The following is a 15776-nucleotide window of genomic DNA, read 5'->3' as shown; positions in this document are numbered from 1 at the left end:
CCCACAGATTTCAACTAACTGGCACTAGGTACAGAGTCATCATATATGTGTCACATAAGACTGCCTGGCAGAGCAACTGAAATCCAGGCCACAGTCTGCTTATTAAGTCATGTGCCCTGGTGTGAGCTACATCTATCTGCACAGAATAAGTTATCTTTTTTTTGTTAGTTGCACAAAGTTATGGATGAGACATAGCTGTGTATAGCTATCTTATTTCCTCCATTCATTCTCTTTCTCTCTCTGAAACACTCAATAAAAGTAGTGTGCCCTGTGTGCTCTATGTCAATGGAGGTAACTTGTCGAGAGCCTAAAATGACTGAATGAGCTTCATAGGCATCAGTGGAGATTCCTGACTGCAAAATGGCTGGGAGAGAAGGAAAGAGGAAGGAAAAATAATGCTTATTGAGCTCTTACTATGTCCCATGAATAATATTTTCATGGATTTTCTCTTACTAAATTTGATGCAAAATAAGAAAAGGGGGTGGGTATGTTACTAAACAGACAGGTAGAACCTCAGTACACCTGAGGTCAGCTGAGGAAGGTGGACACTGGACACCCAAAGGCAAAATGTTCAGGAGGCTAGGTCGTCTACGGGGGGGCCTTGCTGGGAAGGTATAGCCTAGATGAGCAGAAAGGGAAAAGCCTGAAAACCCCTGTTCTGTGGCCACAGAAAGGGGATACCCTTGACTTTATATAGTGACCAAGACAATGAGGCATCTGGTCCCTATATAGTAATAGTTTGTTTCCTTGCAGACCTGAGTGATAGACAGCAAAAAGGCTAATGTCTACTAATTAAAGACATGCATCTTGCTGTCACAAGAGTGAACAGACACAGGTTGTACTTGAAGCCCCTGGAATAGACATTCTCTAGCCTGACCACAAAAGTCAAACACTGTTGGATTGGGTACCTGCATGCAAACATGTGTCTTTAGAATATCAGAAATAATAATTAAGAAAAGATAGATGTGTGGAATGAGCTCCTTAATTATTTGATTCTGAGAGTCAGAGAGGTATTTGAGGAAAGCACATAATGGTGCTATCATTACCACTACCTGAGCAGGTAGCACCCTAGAGCCCTCACTATGCAACAGGTGCTGTGATGATGTCCAGCAACAAACCTTGAAGCAGCTGCTCTTATTCTCTCTTTACAAGTAAGAGGTTAAGTAACTTCCCCAGGTCATCCAGCAAGGCAGCAATGGAGCCTGAATTCAAACTCGGGCTTGACTCCAGAGCCCATGCTAGACAAAACTGTACCACCCTCCCCCTCTCATAAGCGTTGTGCCATGTGGGATGATGTAAATGTGACCTAAAATTAGATTAAAGCAAAATGGAATGAGGCCTTTTGAAAGTAAAGGGCAAATTCTGATCTTGTTTTCAGACCAAAAACAACTCATTTATTCAATGTCTTCTGGAATAGATGTTCCACAAAAATGCATTTTCTAGCTAACCGACACTTCCCAAAATTCATTTTACATCTATTTCTCTGTCTTAAAGTGATTATACTGAACATAATGGAAATACTTGTTGTGCTTCAGGTCTATCACGTCTCAACAATAACCAGAGCAGCCAATCAATATAGTGCCATCTATAAGGACCATTTTTTGGTTTTTTGGTCTCTTCCCTCACTCTTGTGAGTGGAAGCTGTCTCTTTTTCTTGTCATTACTCTGTTCTACCCCGGTTGACTTGATACCCCTCTCCTTGTTCTACCAACTTGCTGCTTTTCATTTACACTGGGACATTTTTGTCAGTGCTTTCTTCTTGATGGGCCAGAGAGAAAGTCACATCCAAACAAGTGAGCTCTTACCACATTAATGTGACTCCCACATTATGCCTCAATTTAAGATGTATTTTTTTCTCCTGGTAGAAATCATAAGAAACTTAACAATGGTTACCCTTGGGGAAATGGGCTGGCAGAAAGGTGGGAGGAGAAAATGGAGATTCCCCCCACCCCATTTTTCATGTGGTACCTTTAATTAATTGGAATCATCTAATATCATATATTTTAGTTTTACCTTAAGAATATCAACAGTGGTTACCTGGACAGGAACTTTCTTTTTTAACCTTTTTATATTTAAGACAATTTGATGTTATAGATATCTGTGTGTATGTATGTGCATATTTACATCCATAACACAAATGTATACATACAAATATATTTTTAAAGATACCTATGGAAATTATTTTAAAAATCTGTATTTCTTTCCTAAAGGTACATTACATGTTAATACCTAAATCTAGTCATCCCTCAGTATCCATGGGAGATTGGTTTCAAGAGTGCTGTGGATACCAAAATCCAAGGATGCCATAGTCTCTTATATAAAATGGCAGTACTATTTTCATATAATGTACACATATCCTCCCTTATACTTTAAGTCATCTCTGAATTATTTATAATACCTAATACAATGTAAATGCTATGTAAATGGTGGTTATACCATATTGTCTAGGGAATTATAAGAAAAATGTCTGGACATGTTCAGTGGAGACTCATTTTTTTTCTGAATATTTTTGACCTGTAGTTGGCTGAATCCAGAGATGTGAAACCCATGGATACAGAGGGCTGACTGTACTTCTGTTGTTACAAATTCGAGATTCTCTTTAAAAATAACATGTGTCGTGTATGTGTGTGTATAAATTTGTAAATATCTCTTGACAAAGGTTTCTGGGGTAAGTATGCAATTTCTAAAACTAATTTTGAAGAACCTCACTGAGTTAAGTCTTTGATAAACAAAGTTTGCTGTGGCTTTTTTTTTGGGTGTGTGATTGCAACCTACACTGCAAGATATAAAATGAAATTTTTGAATACTTCTTTAAAAATTACTTACTGATCTAAATTATAGAATCTCATTTTATATTCAGGCTTTTTCTTAAAAATAAAAAGCCCATGTAACTGCTGTGTTAAAAGTCAAAGATACAAACATAAAATTTCATTAAAAAGACTACCTATAATCAAGGAATCATCAAAAGTATTGATATTTACTTTATTTCTTGAAATTCACTTCACTGCTTTGAAAAAAGACACTTGGGAAAGTCTAACTAGTTTAATTCCTTGACACTGATTATATTAAGCATAGATAGAATATTTTTTTGCTGCTACCACTATTTTGGTTTACTTCTACTTCCCTTTGCTTCTTGGTGCTTTTCAGGGAATACATCGAGGAAGACGAAAAGTGACTTCCCCAAATTAGGTAGGTGTACTCTCATTGTCTATCATTGTCAAAATCATTACCACAGACTAAAAACTATTTATTTGTGATTCACATCTATTAAAGTTGCTGGAACTTTCCTTATCAGACTGATACAAATCTCTGCTATGGTATGGGAGGCAGAGGCGATTCTGAATAGGGTATCTAGTAAAAGAGCTGGTTCCCGACTATGTAGTCTTAACTGGGTCATCTAAAGCAAAGGTAATGCCCAAATGACCAGGTAAAGCTGTAGGGAAAGCCAAGGGACCAATGAAAACAGAGTTTGACACAGCAGCAGGCACTCCATAAATACTTGTTGAATAAATGAATGAGATAATTCTACTTATATAACACAAGGTATATGAACAAAACAATATAACCTCCCTCTTTGAAGTTCTAGTTAAACAGTTACATTAGTGCTGTGGCTCTGGTTTGTAGGAAAAAAACTGGATTTATCAATAATATAGAAGCAGAAGTCAAAATAAGCAAGCCAACCCTCAGCTTTTCTTCCCACAGGTATAAGTTGGGCTTCATATCCCATGTCTTGCAGAGAAGCCAAAGATCTACTCTGTAGCAATTAACATTGGGACAACAAAACACATGTTAAAAAGTTGCCTGTGGGGCTCAGAATTTAATTTTAGAAAATAAATTTAAGTCTTGTAAATTCTCTCCATATCAGACGATCACATTTATATTCATCTAAGTGCAAAGCTAAAGAGAAATCATGTAGACATTATCTGCCTTTCCTCTTGTCCATGCTATCATACTCCTTTATTATGTAGATCATTCAACAGACAGCAAGAATGAACAGCTCTTCATGGAATCCCTGAGTTAGAAAAGCCCTTGAAGTTCATCTGGTTCAATTACCAGAATACCTCCAGAAACTACGCCTGTGAGACACAGAATTATATATAGAAGTGAAAGCTTACTTCTCTATTGCCACAACATGGTGGGTTTTTGTTTTTTAAGTTAACCCCATACATCAATCTCTTAATCACAACCCATTCTTTTCTGTTCTCCCCTCCAAAAATGGATAATATGAGGACATATCATTATTAAAGCAGAATTTTAATACTACTAGCATGACTATATGGATATTTTAAATTAAGAAAAACATGATACGGATTTTAATTAATACTGCTATCATTTTAGTCTGAATTTGAATAGAAGATTCTTAAAGTTACTCCAGGCTTCCATTTAACACGGAAATCCTCTCTACGGCATATTTCATCTAAAAGACTGCATAATAAAAGATTAATGCAGCCACTTTAAATATTTATATGCTTTAAAATTGCATAGGAGGTAGATGATCACTTTTTATATTTAAAAACTACATTTTTTTCTATATTTTGAACAAATGGATATGATATTTAAACATTCTTTTTAAAAAACCATTGCCAGTTACCATATATGAAGATTTGCTAAACTGTACTTTGTGTTAATAGAATTCATAATTCAAAGGCAATACTTAAAAGCATTTCAAAATCAGGTTGTAATTATTTCAGGTAAAATATAAGTATTTCTGGCTAATTATAGCACATAAGGTGTTCTAATTTCAGAACTAATTGGTCAAATATTGTCACAGATCACCAGTATGACAAAAAGAACACCTCAGTGTGAACTGGCACACAAAGTATAGTATGTTATAATAACCACAAAATATAGGGTGAATCTTATTTTGCAAAGAGGCTTGTGCACACCTAATAGAAAACCCACATCACAGCCATATTCGGCATCACCAAGGTATGACATGAGAGGGAACTTTTGTTCTAAACAATAGTGCCACTCAGTGGCTGAACAATGGTAGTGAATTAAAAACAGTATGAATGGAGGGTAGGCAAAAAGAAAAATGGAGTTTTGGAGTAGGCAATGATAATACTGTAGGCAAAGAAAAAGAAACACTATGTTGTTATGGTAACTGTACCTTGGAGGTCAGTTAGAGTCTGGACAGGAACAGAAACCTGAGCATCGCTTCCTGTAACTACATCGCCTGGATTTCATAAGAAAAAATAATTAGATTTCATAAAAAGGAAATAATCAACTTCACTTTTCTACTGAATGTTCTAATACTTTAATCAAATTACTAAAAATACAGTACAAACCAAAATAATGCACAAGCTTAGAAAAATTAATATAAAGTATTTTTAAAGAAAATAATTTTTGAAAGCGTGTTTCCTAGGAATGTTTTGTGTTTTTCTTAAAAAAAAAAAACACAAACAAGTTTCAACTAGAGTATAGGAAACTTCAGCAGTCAAAAGATTTTGCTGAGCATATTTCATGATGCTACAAATATTAGTGTGATTTTATATTTTCTCTTTCATCCAAAATTGTTATATGTCATTTGTTTAAAAATAGGCATTCTTTTGAAATTGATTTCCTCCTATATCAGACAAAATTTATTTTTAACTAAACTTGAAACCAACTTCTTCAGTGATAAGATAAAGACCTAAATAAGTTCTAATTTCATATTAAGTAATGAAAAGATTTCTTAAGTTACCACATGTACTTATAAATGTCAACATGTAAAAATAAATCTGTGAACTGCATACCCTTAACTTGATATACTTATTATAGGCAAGATTTCATTTACAAATTTGACTTATAGTAAGTGCTTAAAATAATGACATGTTCAAATTCAAAAAGCAATTTAAAATATAGACAAAGGAAACAGGAAAAAAAAAAAAAAAACAAGTGCATTTTAAGAACATAAGAAAGGAAAAGGAGCATAACAGGAAATCTCATGAAGAATCTGAGGTGCACTAACATTTGGAAGGAAGACTTTTTGGTTCTTTGATTTCCTTCCTGGATGACAAAGTTCAACACTAAGCGTAGTCACTGTTAACAGAATCATTCTCTGGATATATCACCATCTGAAGGCCTATGCTATTTTCAGACAAGCTAAAGAAAAAAGCATTTTAAAAAAGCATCATATTTTCTATGTATGATCATTTATGATTAATGGACTTGTTTCCCCTTGAGCTTTTATATAATATATACAGTAGTAAAAAAAAATCAACTTTTGAGTTAAATGACATATCCTCAGTGTTCTGACCACTATGACTTACAGTATGGCCAGCTAATCTGGAAACTGCTAAGTTGTAATTATACCATCATCATCAATTAACAGTACACACATTTAGTCTCCTATAATTGAAATAAAATCTATAAATAGGAACATACCACAAACAAGTGATAAATAGCTTTTAGTGGAAATGGGCCCCAGATTTTCATAGCATGTGAACTCTAAATTCACTGATAAATGGTGTGCCTACTTTCTGTATATTTGAAGGAGATTTTCAATTCTGTGCCTGCTACCTGTTTTACTCTGCTGCTTCTAGATCACTTATTAATGTATATTTAGAGACTGACCACTCATTTTAACATTAAATATCACCAAAAAAATTATAGGGGACATCTGGGCTGCTCCTTCACTATCCTACCCCAACACATAGACAAACTACACAACGTACTTCAAGCAACACATGTGAGTTTGGATTACAAACACAACTGTCCCCCTATATAAGCATATAAGCACAAGTAATTGAAAGTTAACTGATTATGAAAACCATAAAGTTTCATCTTTATAAACAACCATTTTTCAACATAACTTTCAAATTTTCCAGCAGAGTACACTAAAAAGACTATTACATTATCTTTCCTCAAAGGCATTAAGTAGATGACTCTGTTCTGAGATAGAAATCACTTCGCAACACAAGCCTCCTGAGAGGCTAAATATTGTGTTCACTGATCTATGGGACCAGGTGATATGCTTGCAGCTTTGTCAGTGTGACAGCACAGCAGGATACATGTGGGAAGTACCAGCATAAAGAACCAATGTTGGAGAAGTATTCTTCATTGTAGAGTTAATCAATACATGCTCTACCAAAACAACCATAGATTTTTAGAGGTGGGAGGCTCTCCAGGGATTAGCCCAGATCTCTTATTTCAGGGTGAGGAAACAACAGGGTCAGGGAGCTTCAGGGTGTTGCTTAGGGCTCATCAATGGATGAATAGAGAAGAGCAGCAAACTACACTATCTTCTACTTCTATAAACTGTTCTCTTTGCCTTTTGTTTTATCCAAACCTTTGTGCAGGAAGAGGCATTAGCAGGAACATTTGTAGTTAATCTGAAGGTAAACAAGTTTTTGTTTTTGGTAGACTGACATGAGAAGAACAAACCACAAGTACAAATATAGAAGGGCTGCCAAACAAGGCTACTTCCTTTCAGCACAGGGATCAGTTAAAATGCCCTAGTGATAATCATGTTCCAAATACTTTGCTTAAGTGCTCTGTTGTCTCCTTATAAATGGGGACTTGGTTTTCATCAATTGTTCCATCTCCATGCACTTCCTTTCTCACTTACTGTGATATTAATACTTGACATTTCCTTGGAGACACAACTTTATATTTCTAGTCATTTGGCTTAGTTCCTTAGAAAATTTAAGCTACAACATTAAGAGATTCTCTGACTCATTTGCCTGCCATCAGTTAGAATTACAACTGACTATGGCTTGTTATCAAAGCAATATTGAAATCGTATTTGTTTAGAACAATAAAACAGTACAATTAAGAAATATGTAAAATAACATTCATTTCCATTCTGGAAATGGGCATATCTCCTGGCATTAAAATACATTTACAACATGCTAATGATTTGGTGTCTTTTTTAAAAAAAATCATGTGTGACAGCTCTACGTTAAAAATAAAAGAATGTAATTTTCAATGAGATTCGTTTTTTTTGAGACGCAGTCTGGCTCTGTTGCCAGGCTGGAGTGCAGCAGCGCGATCTCAGCTCACTGCAACCTCCGCCTCTCAGGTTCAAACGATTCTCCTGCCTCAGCCTCCTGAGTAGCTGGGACTACAGGTGTGCGCCACCATGCCCAGCTAATTTTTGTATTTTTAGTAGACATGGAGTTTCACCATGTTGGGCAGGATGGTTTCTATCTCTTGACCTTGTGATCTACTTCGGCCTCCCAAAGTGCTGGGATTACTTGCGTGAACCACCATGCCCGAGATATTCTTATGCATCGTAAATTGAAAATTCTCATAAAAATTTAAATACTAATTATACAAAATCTAGTATTTTACATAGGCAAATAAAAACTGAATAGAAGGATAACATGATGTAACCAATAGAAGAATACAGACATGCATGTGTGTGTGCATGAGTCTGCACACTCATTGAATAATACTCAACATTTATATCATTGGGGAAGAAAGTCCATTGAACATAAGTTTACCAATTTAAATGGCATTATGTAAAACTAGAAACTAACTTTGAATGTAATCTCCTTAAACAGAGTATATGGAACATAGTTTTAAAATCTTACTGACAATATTACTCATGTTATTGTCAACACTAATTATTGAGCATTGATATAACAGAGGGATCCCTTTAAGACATGAATGATACTTGAGTCAGGATGTTTGCTCTGACACTAAGTGGCCCTAGACTGCTTGTGAGGTCTTAGGATTGCTTTTTAAATATTTTTTGCCATCAAGTTACAACTTCTTGCTTCTAGAGTACAGTTAGCAGAGTCCTACTACTAAGAATAAATGTAGCTGTTTCCAATTTCTTATGAAAAGGGGGACCTAATACGTTATGACTCTTCAAAAATAGGTGAAAAATAAGAGTGCAAAGGATCAGAGTAAGAACCTGAAGTGCTCTCTTATGAATACAAAACATGAGGGAGGTGAAGCTCTGGAAAGGCCCTGAAACAGAAATGAGCTTACCTGAGTCCCAGCAGAAAATTTGCTACCAACAGCAGTGCCCTCGCTCATCCAGTGGGAGATAAGGACTGGATGATCTCCCAGGTTTCCTCTGCTCTAACGTTCTGTGGTTCTAACTTTTAGTTTATGGACTCATACACTTATTTTGGCTGCTTGAAGTTTTCTTTAGTTTCTCTCTCCCCACTGCTTAAGATTCCAGTTTGTATTCCTTAGAAGTGAAGCAGCTGGGTGAGAGACTACAAGCCTAGTGGCCCACTTCCTCAAAACAACTGCAACACACCAATGAATGCTGTAACTAGTGAAGCCCCATGGTACTGGAACTTCTCATTTTGGATTCTCTTCTAGTGAGAAGCATTACTATGCAAAGTTAGCAGAGAACACAGTCAACTGGTCTCAATTTCTGTGTTGTGTTAATTCATGCCATCATACTACATGGGCACCTACAGGACAAAGTTGCAAGTATACTAGGATATAAATGTTAAAAAAAAAATTACCTCATAAAATATTCTTAAGACTAACTCTAACATTCCAACTTTAAAAGAATCAAATATAACATATTAAAAAAGTAAGTTTTGCATTAATTTCTATTCTAGGAGGTTGGTTCTTCACAGGCAGGTGAAGAAATCCCAGGCTACATAGTGAATGTTTTCTTTGGATTTACTAGTAATTTTTCCTACCTTTGTTCAATTGTACAGGCATGCTTTCTGATTTCATCAGCCTCTGCTGCTGCTGTTGTTGTTGCTGTTGCAAGTGATGCCTTGGGGTCTCTGCTGAGGTCCTGGTAGGAATCACAACGGAGGAGGAGCTACTGCTGTTGCCTCCAGGTACAGGGCCACCTGCACTGCCTGGAGCCATTGCTGGGGAAATCAACTTTCTTCCAAAATTAATCAGGCTATTAGACACCTTATTTATATTCAGGGGAGCACCTTTGGCATTGGTCCTGTTAAAGAAAGAAATGGAGAGGCATTATTTACACTTAGAGGATGATTCTATTTCACATAATTAATTGGTATAAAAGCACACCTTGTCTGCTTTGAAAAAGGTCATTTACTAGACCAGCTATATAAAGTGAGAAGTGAAAATTTAAAGTTACTACAGAATAATAAAATAATGAGATTCTTAAAAACACCGCTTATGGAAAACAGTCTTATTTACTTTTCATTCATTCATTCAACAAATAGAGCCAACACTGCTGGGTTATGAGAATATAATTGCCCAAAATAGACACTGTTCCCTTCCTGGAGCTTCTAGTCTAGTACAGAAGAATATATTAATCAAATAATCACATAAATAAATATATGCTTAAAACCTGTGATTGGACTATAAAGGAGAGGCTAGGCAAGTCCTGAGGTCCTCACAGAAGGGGGCATCTATGAAACGAAGCTAAGAGTAAGTTTCTCACCAGCCCTGGCACATGGGTACTAGGCCAAATTTAATATGATTTTGAAAATAAATGTGTCTGACAGTCATGAAGTAAATTTCTAAAAGTTATGTCAAGTGCCCAGTTCTCTGCAATTGCAATCTATCCTTATTCTCTACCCCAGCGCTCCATATCCTCCTTCTCCACTTACCTGGTTTATTTTCCTCAATAGTACTTTTCATCATCTGACATACTATATATTTCATGTATTTATTTGGTTATCATTTGCTCACCTCTTCCAATCCCCATTCAAATACAAGTTTCATGAGGGCAAGAATTTTTGTCTCTTTTGTTAACTATTATATTGCCATTGTCTGGTACATCATAGGTACTTTATCAATAATATTTGTTAAATGGTAGCAGCATCTACCCATAGTCCATCTTTTTACCTGCCACAGTGGAAGATCAGACTCTCCATTTGTGCTTTGAATCCCATCTCCTCTGACCTTCAGAGAGTGTTATTCCTGCATCCTCCTCTCCTGCATCATCATTTTCTCCTTCTTTACTGTATCATTTCCATTAGCATACAACCGTGGTGAGTATATGTATACGTATGCTAAATTCTCTACTGAACCCTTGTTCCCTTCAAGTTACCATCCCATTTCTTTCTTTACTTATAACATATTTTTTCAAGGTATATTAAAGAAGCTTCTGCTTCCTCAGTCTTTGGTCCACTAAGCTCCAGCTGTGCCACTGCCCTAAAGCCATTCCTCAAGTCACCAATGACTTCACATCGCAGATCCAAAGGTCTATTCTTATTTGACTCTAGCTCTCAGCAGCTATCAACTCCCTTAACCACTACTCTCTCTCTCAAATTTTGTCTCGTGGCCAGCACCTGTATTATAACTGTGCCCGGCAAATAGAGGGCACCAAGTTAACATTTCTTAGATGAACAATTCCCAAATGACTCAGAATCCTGCAGTATCTCAGGGCTATTATCTTGAAGACCAGTTATGATTATAGATGATTTTAGTTGTAAAGGGGAGTCCAGCTCCATGACAATATTGAAGTTTGTGTTTTTAATGTGCCCAAATCACTAATATAAATGAAATAGCTCACATTTTGCTTTTTTCATAAAAATGGAAAATTGAAAATCAACTTTAAGAGATCTACTTATTTGATTTTAATTAACTTGATTTTTATTATAATTTCTTTCTCCCAGATCTAGCTGTCAGCACTTACATGGCAATTCTACTTTTAATATGACAGCTATATCCTTGCACTACTAGATGTTGCTGTAAAACAGAACAGATCCATAGTTCTATAATAAAAAGGAAAGAACACTAGACTTCTTCCTTCCATAAAGTTTTCTCTAATGTTACTAGCTAATGTTATGGGCTAGGTATTAGAGACTTACATTGCTTTTGGAGGTAGGACAAATCAAATTTAAAATATGAAATTCAGCTTTATAAAAGAAAGATCTATTCATTATAACTCAATGAAGTGTGAAAAAAATTTCAAATGGTTCCTTTGGCATCAAGTTTCATCTTTAAGGAATTGAGCTATTTAAATGTCCTTCCAAAAATTATTTAAAATAATGTTTCCTAATGGAGATAAGGATATAAAGTGATTATGCATCACTGACTTTCATTTTTTAGATGCTTCCTACTGAAGTAGAGCATTCTTAATTTACATTTACTATAGGATGGCAACAGAGAAGGCACTCAATGTATGTTTATTGAGAAAAAAGAATGAATGAAATGAAAAAACTCATAAATTCTGGATTAACTAGGCATTCACCTCTGGCATTATATTCCACTCAGCAGCCTGAATACATTCCCATTTCCTGTAAGTGACAGTATAAAGAAAAGCTATCATGGTACTGAAGTTCTGCTGCATTTTAGTTTTGCTTGTTTGCAAGTCAGGATTCATAATTCCCAGATATGAAGAAGTTATAATGTTGTTACCCTTTTTTATACACAAAAATGTACTAGTCAGAATTCCCATATTGCCAGTTGTAAAATTTATATGTTGATAAAAGTACTAAGAAAGTGCTAGAGCATTATCAAGAGAATATGGTTAATGCATCTTCATTACTACTAATAACCATGAAAAACATATAGATCAAGTTTATGCAGAGCAATTTTTCATGTGAATAGCTCTTAAAAGGGGATGAGCACTGTTTTCTTTTGTTGAACATTTTTTTTTGTTTTGTTTTTAACCATGTTCTCCCTCATTCAGTACCCACAGCTTCTAGAAGAATGTTTTTTTTTTTTTCAAAACAACAATTGAAGGTGATTATGTGTCTTCCAGATATAAGCAATTGTAAGTCATACAGAGAAAGCAATCTGTCCAGAGTTTGTCTGTTTTTCTAGGTATAACAGTTTTTATACCAAAGTTATCTAATTTAGAACTGAAATATGAGCAGCAGAATTCTTCATGTGAAATATTAAACAACTTCCAACAATTATTAATGGCTGTGATGTGTATGACCAAGTCATGTGTGCTAAATTAATGAAAATTAATGTAGTTGTCAAAGATCTGATGGACAGTGGGGATTAGATTAGATTAAAGATGGAGTGCCATGTGTTAATAGTGTTGAATAATAAACAGCAAGAGGAATTTGGAGTTAACAAGACATTGAATATCAAATCTAATGAGTAACCAATTTTGTGTAATTGAAGTCTTTCATTACTATTGTCTATCTACTGTTATTAAAAATAGTACTGTTTAGGAGAGATTATTCTAAAATTCTGCCAGGAACTTACTTTTGGCACAATCTCATTTAACAAGTTCAGTCAGTACCAATAGGTGAACTTTCTGAAGATCCAAGAATCTCCTCAAAATACCTGTACCAGCACCCTAGTCTGACCTGAATTCATTGTTGAGCTTATCTTCAGTTTTTAAACACTGGTTTCTCTTCTAGTGAGAAGCATTACTATACAAAGTTAGCAGAGAACACAGTCAACTGATCTCAATTTCTGTGTTGTGTTAATTCATGCCATCATACTGCATGGGCATCTATAGGACAAAGTTGCAAGTATACTAGGATATAAATGTTAAAAAAAACAAAACTACAAATTACCTCATAAAATGTTCTTAAGACCAACACAGTATCTGATATTTCAACTTTAAAATAATCAAATATAACATATTTAAAAAGTAAGTTTTGCATTAATTTCTATTTTTGGTTCCTCACAAGCAGGTGAAGAAATCCCAGGCTACACTGTGAATGAAAACAGGTGATTTTAGCTATCTCTTCCCAGATGTTTATTGCCTACTTGATGTCTTGCAGCCTGGCTTTCTGACCCGCACTCTACTGAAAGAGTTTCTAGGGCCTCCAATGCCTTCGTAGTTGCCAGTCATGGCCTGTTTTTATTACATTTCTATAAACTTTCTGAAGCTTTTAAAAAACCATTATCACATTATCACCTCTATAAAAATTCTCCACAACCTTTTCCCTCCTGGATCTAAGTATTTACAACATTCTAGTTTATCTCCTTTCTTCCTCTGTATTTATTTTTTAGATTTGATAATATCTAATATTTGTTTATTTCACTTTTTCTGCAATAAAATCTTATTAGATGCTTAGCTATACTTTTGTGAAAGAATCACTTCAATTTATTTCAAATTATTTTTCTCTATATTCTAATTTATATATATTTTTGTTATTTCTTTTCCTTGTGTTTTCCAAGGTTGAATACTTCCGTTCATTCATTCAATTATTCATCCTTTATTCTCCCTGTCTTCCAATAAAAGCATTTAAAGCTACATATACGCTTGGTTTTAACAATAGCATGAAAGTTTTCTCTCATTTTCTAAATAGCCTTGTTGGCTCATTTGTTATTTAGGTACGATTAAAAATTTCAGATGGCTGAGTTTGTTTGCGTTTAAATATATTACTTATTTTGATTTATTGAATAAAACAGAAATATTGGAGGAATGGAAGTGGGAAAATGTTTTGATTTTTCAAAAGGACTATGGAAAGGACAAACTAGAAAATAAACTGATGTATATAAATAATTTTACTAATTACTTAGAAATGAATATCTTTTATTACAAGTAGACAGTATGGTTCACTAAAAAGTCATTCCAAGGCAACTTTACTTCTTCATCTGACAGTGTGAAAGGTCTGTTAGATTTTGTTAAGATATGTCAGTACCTGTGGAAATAATGGAGAATAATGCATGTTCAGATATAGTGGGACAACTGTACCCCAAGCATATTGTTCAATATTCTAGCACCCACCAAGTATTACTGGTGATTATATGTGTCTCAGTCTTGGTTCACAGACTTGCTACCAATCCATCTTTTAGGACAGTCATAATTTTCTGTTAATGAGTTGTGTAACCATGAGAGAGTTATTTTATCCCATCTGGACCCAAGTTTCCTCATCCTAAAATAAGGGAGCTGAATTTTATGATATTTTAGGTACTTTTTAGATTGAAAATTCTACAACTTTGTGAATAGAAGAATGAAAATATGTGCTTATGGAATTTCAGACCAAAGGCTAAAGAGACACCCAATATATCAAATAAAAGAATCAAATTTTTAAATGTTTTCAACATAAAGTAAATGATAAATGTTTGAGGTGACAGATATGCTAATTATTCTGATTTGATCATCACATATTGTATCCATGTATGATATAGCACACTCTACCTCCAAAATGTGTACAATTATTGTGTATAAATTAAAAACAGTAGTAAGAGCAAAAAGAAAAAAAGACTAAAAAATTTGCAATTTAAAATAATCTCAACAGGTTAGCATGAAAGATTAAACATAAAATTTAACAAAGATAAATAAAAGCTCATGCAACTATTTTAGAACTTTTTATAATTGCACATTACATACAGAACAAGAAGGCATGGATAACATGAGTTTAAATTTGTAAAAATTCAAAACTCCCAAACATTAATGTTTTGATTGGGTTTGGTTTGGCTGACAAGACTAATATGAGTTCACAGTGATGATACTGAAGAAAACTATGATCCTTGGACTGCATTAATACTAGATGAGTCGTCATACTGCAGAAGATACTGTATAACTTTGGCAATCAGCTTTGGTAATGAATTAATTTCTGAAAGAACTGAGTTGTGTTTATAAATGGAGTGGAACAGTAGAGAAGCTGAAAACTATGCTGGAAGAGGAATGACTGCAAAACCTGAGGAGTAAGTCTTACATACAATACAGTGAGGGATGCCATGAGGGAAAGCAGCCCATTTTTGGTGTGGCTTAGAAATGAGATGAGTTACAAAAGTTAAAAAAGTGAGTTACAAAAGCTATGACACAGGAACTCTTATCTAGTGATAAAACGGGCTTCATTTACAAAAGTAAGGGCTCTAATCCTAGAACTGTAGAAGTAGAGATTGAAAAATAATTTTTTTTTTTTTTTTTTTTTGAGACAGTTTCGCTCTGTCGCCCAGGCTGGAGTGCAGTGGCGCAGTCTCGGCTCACCACAAGTTCCGCCTCCTGGGTTCAGCCATTCTCCTGCCTCAGC

The 15776-nt window shown here is 34.8% G+C and overlaps 1 protein-coding gene across 2 annotated transcripts in view; it reads right to left on the bottom strand.

Moving 5' to 3' along the window:
- Positions 1–15776, bottom strand: part of TBC1D5 (TBC1 domain family member 5) — a 564828-nt gene that overhangs the window by 75833 nt on the left and 473219 nt on the right. Inside the window, exons 18-19 of one of the 2 annotated variants that reach the window (XM_074030923.1) lie at positions 9594–9856; positions 5111–5176 (exon numbers count right to left, since the gene is read on the bottom strand). In XM_074030923.1, coding sequence (XP_073887024.1) covers positions 5111–5176; positions 9594–9856 — 329 coding nt within the window. The remainder of the gene's footprint in view (positions 1–5110; positions 5177–9593; positions 9857–15776) is intronic. The other variant, XM_074030922.1, reaches the window with a different exon arrangement.

Source organism: Macaca fascicularis, chromosome 2, assembly GCF_037993035.2.
Source record: "Macaca fascicularis isolate 582-1 chromosome 2, T2T-MFA8v1.1".
NCBI lineage: Eukaryota > Metazoa > Chordata > Mammalia > Primates > Cercopithecidae > Macaca > Macaca fascicularis.
The sequence above is the reverse complement of the archived record's forward strand: the minus strand, read 5'-3'. Positions and strand labels throughout refer to the sequence as shown.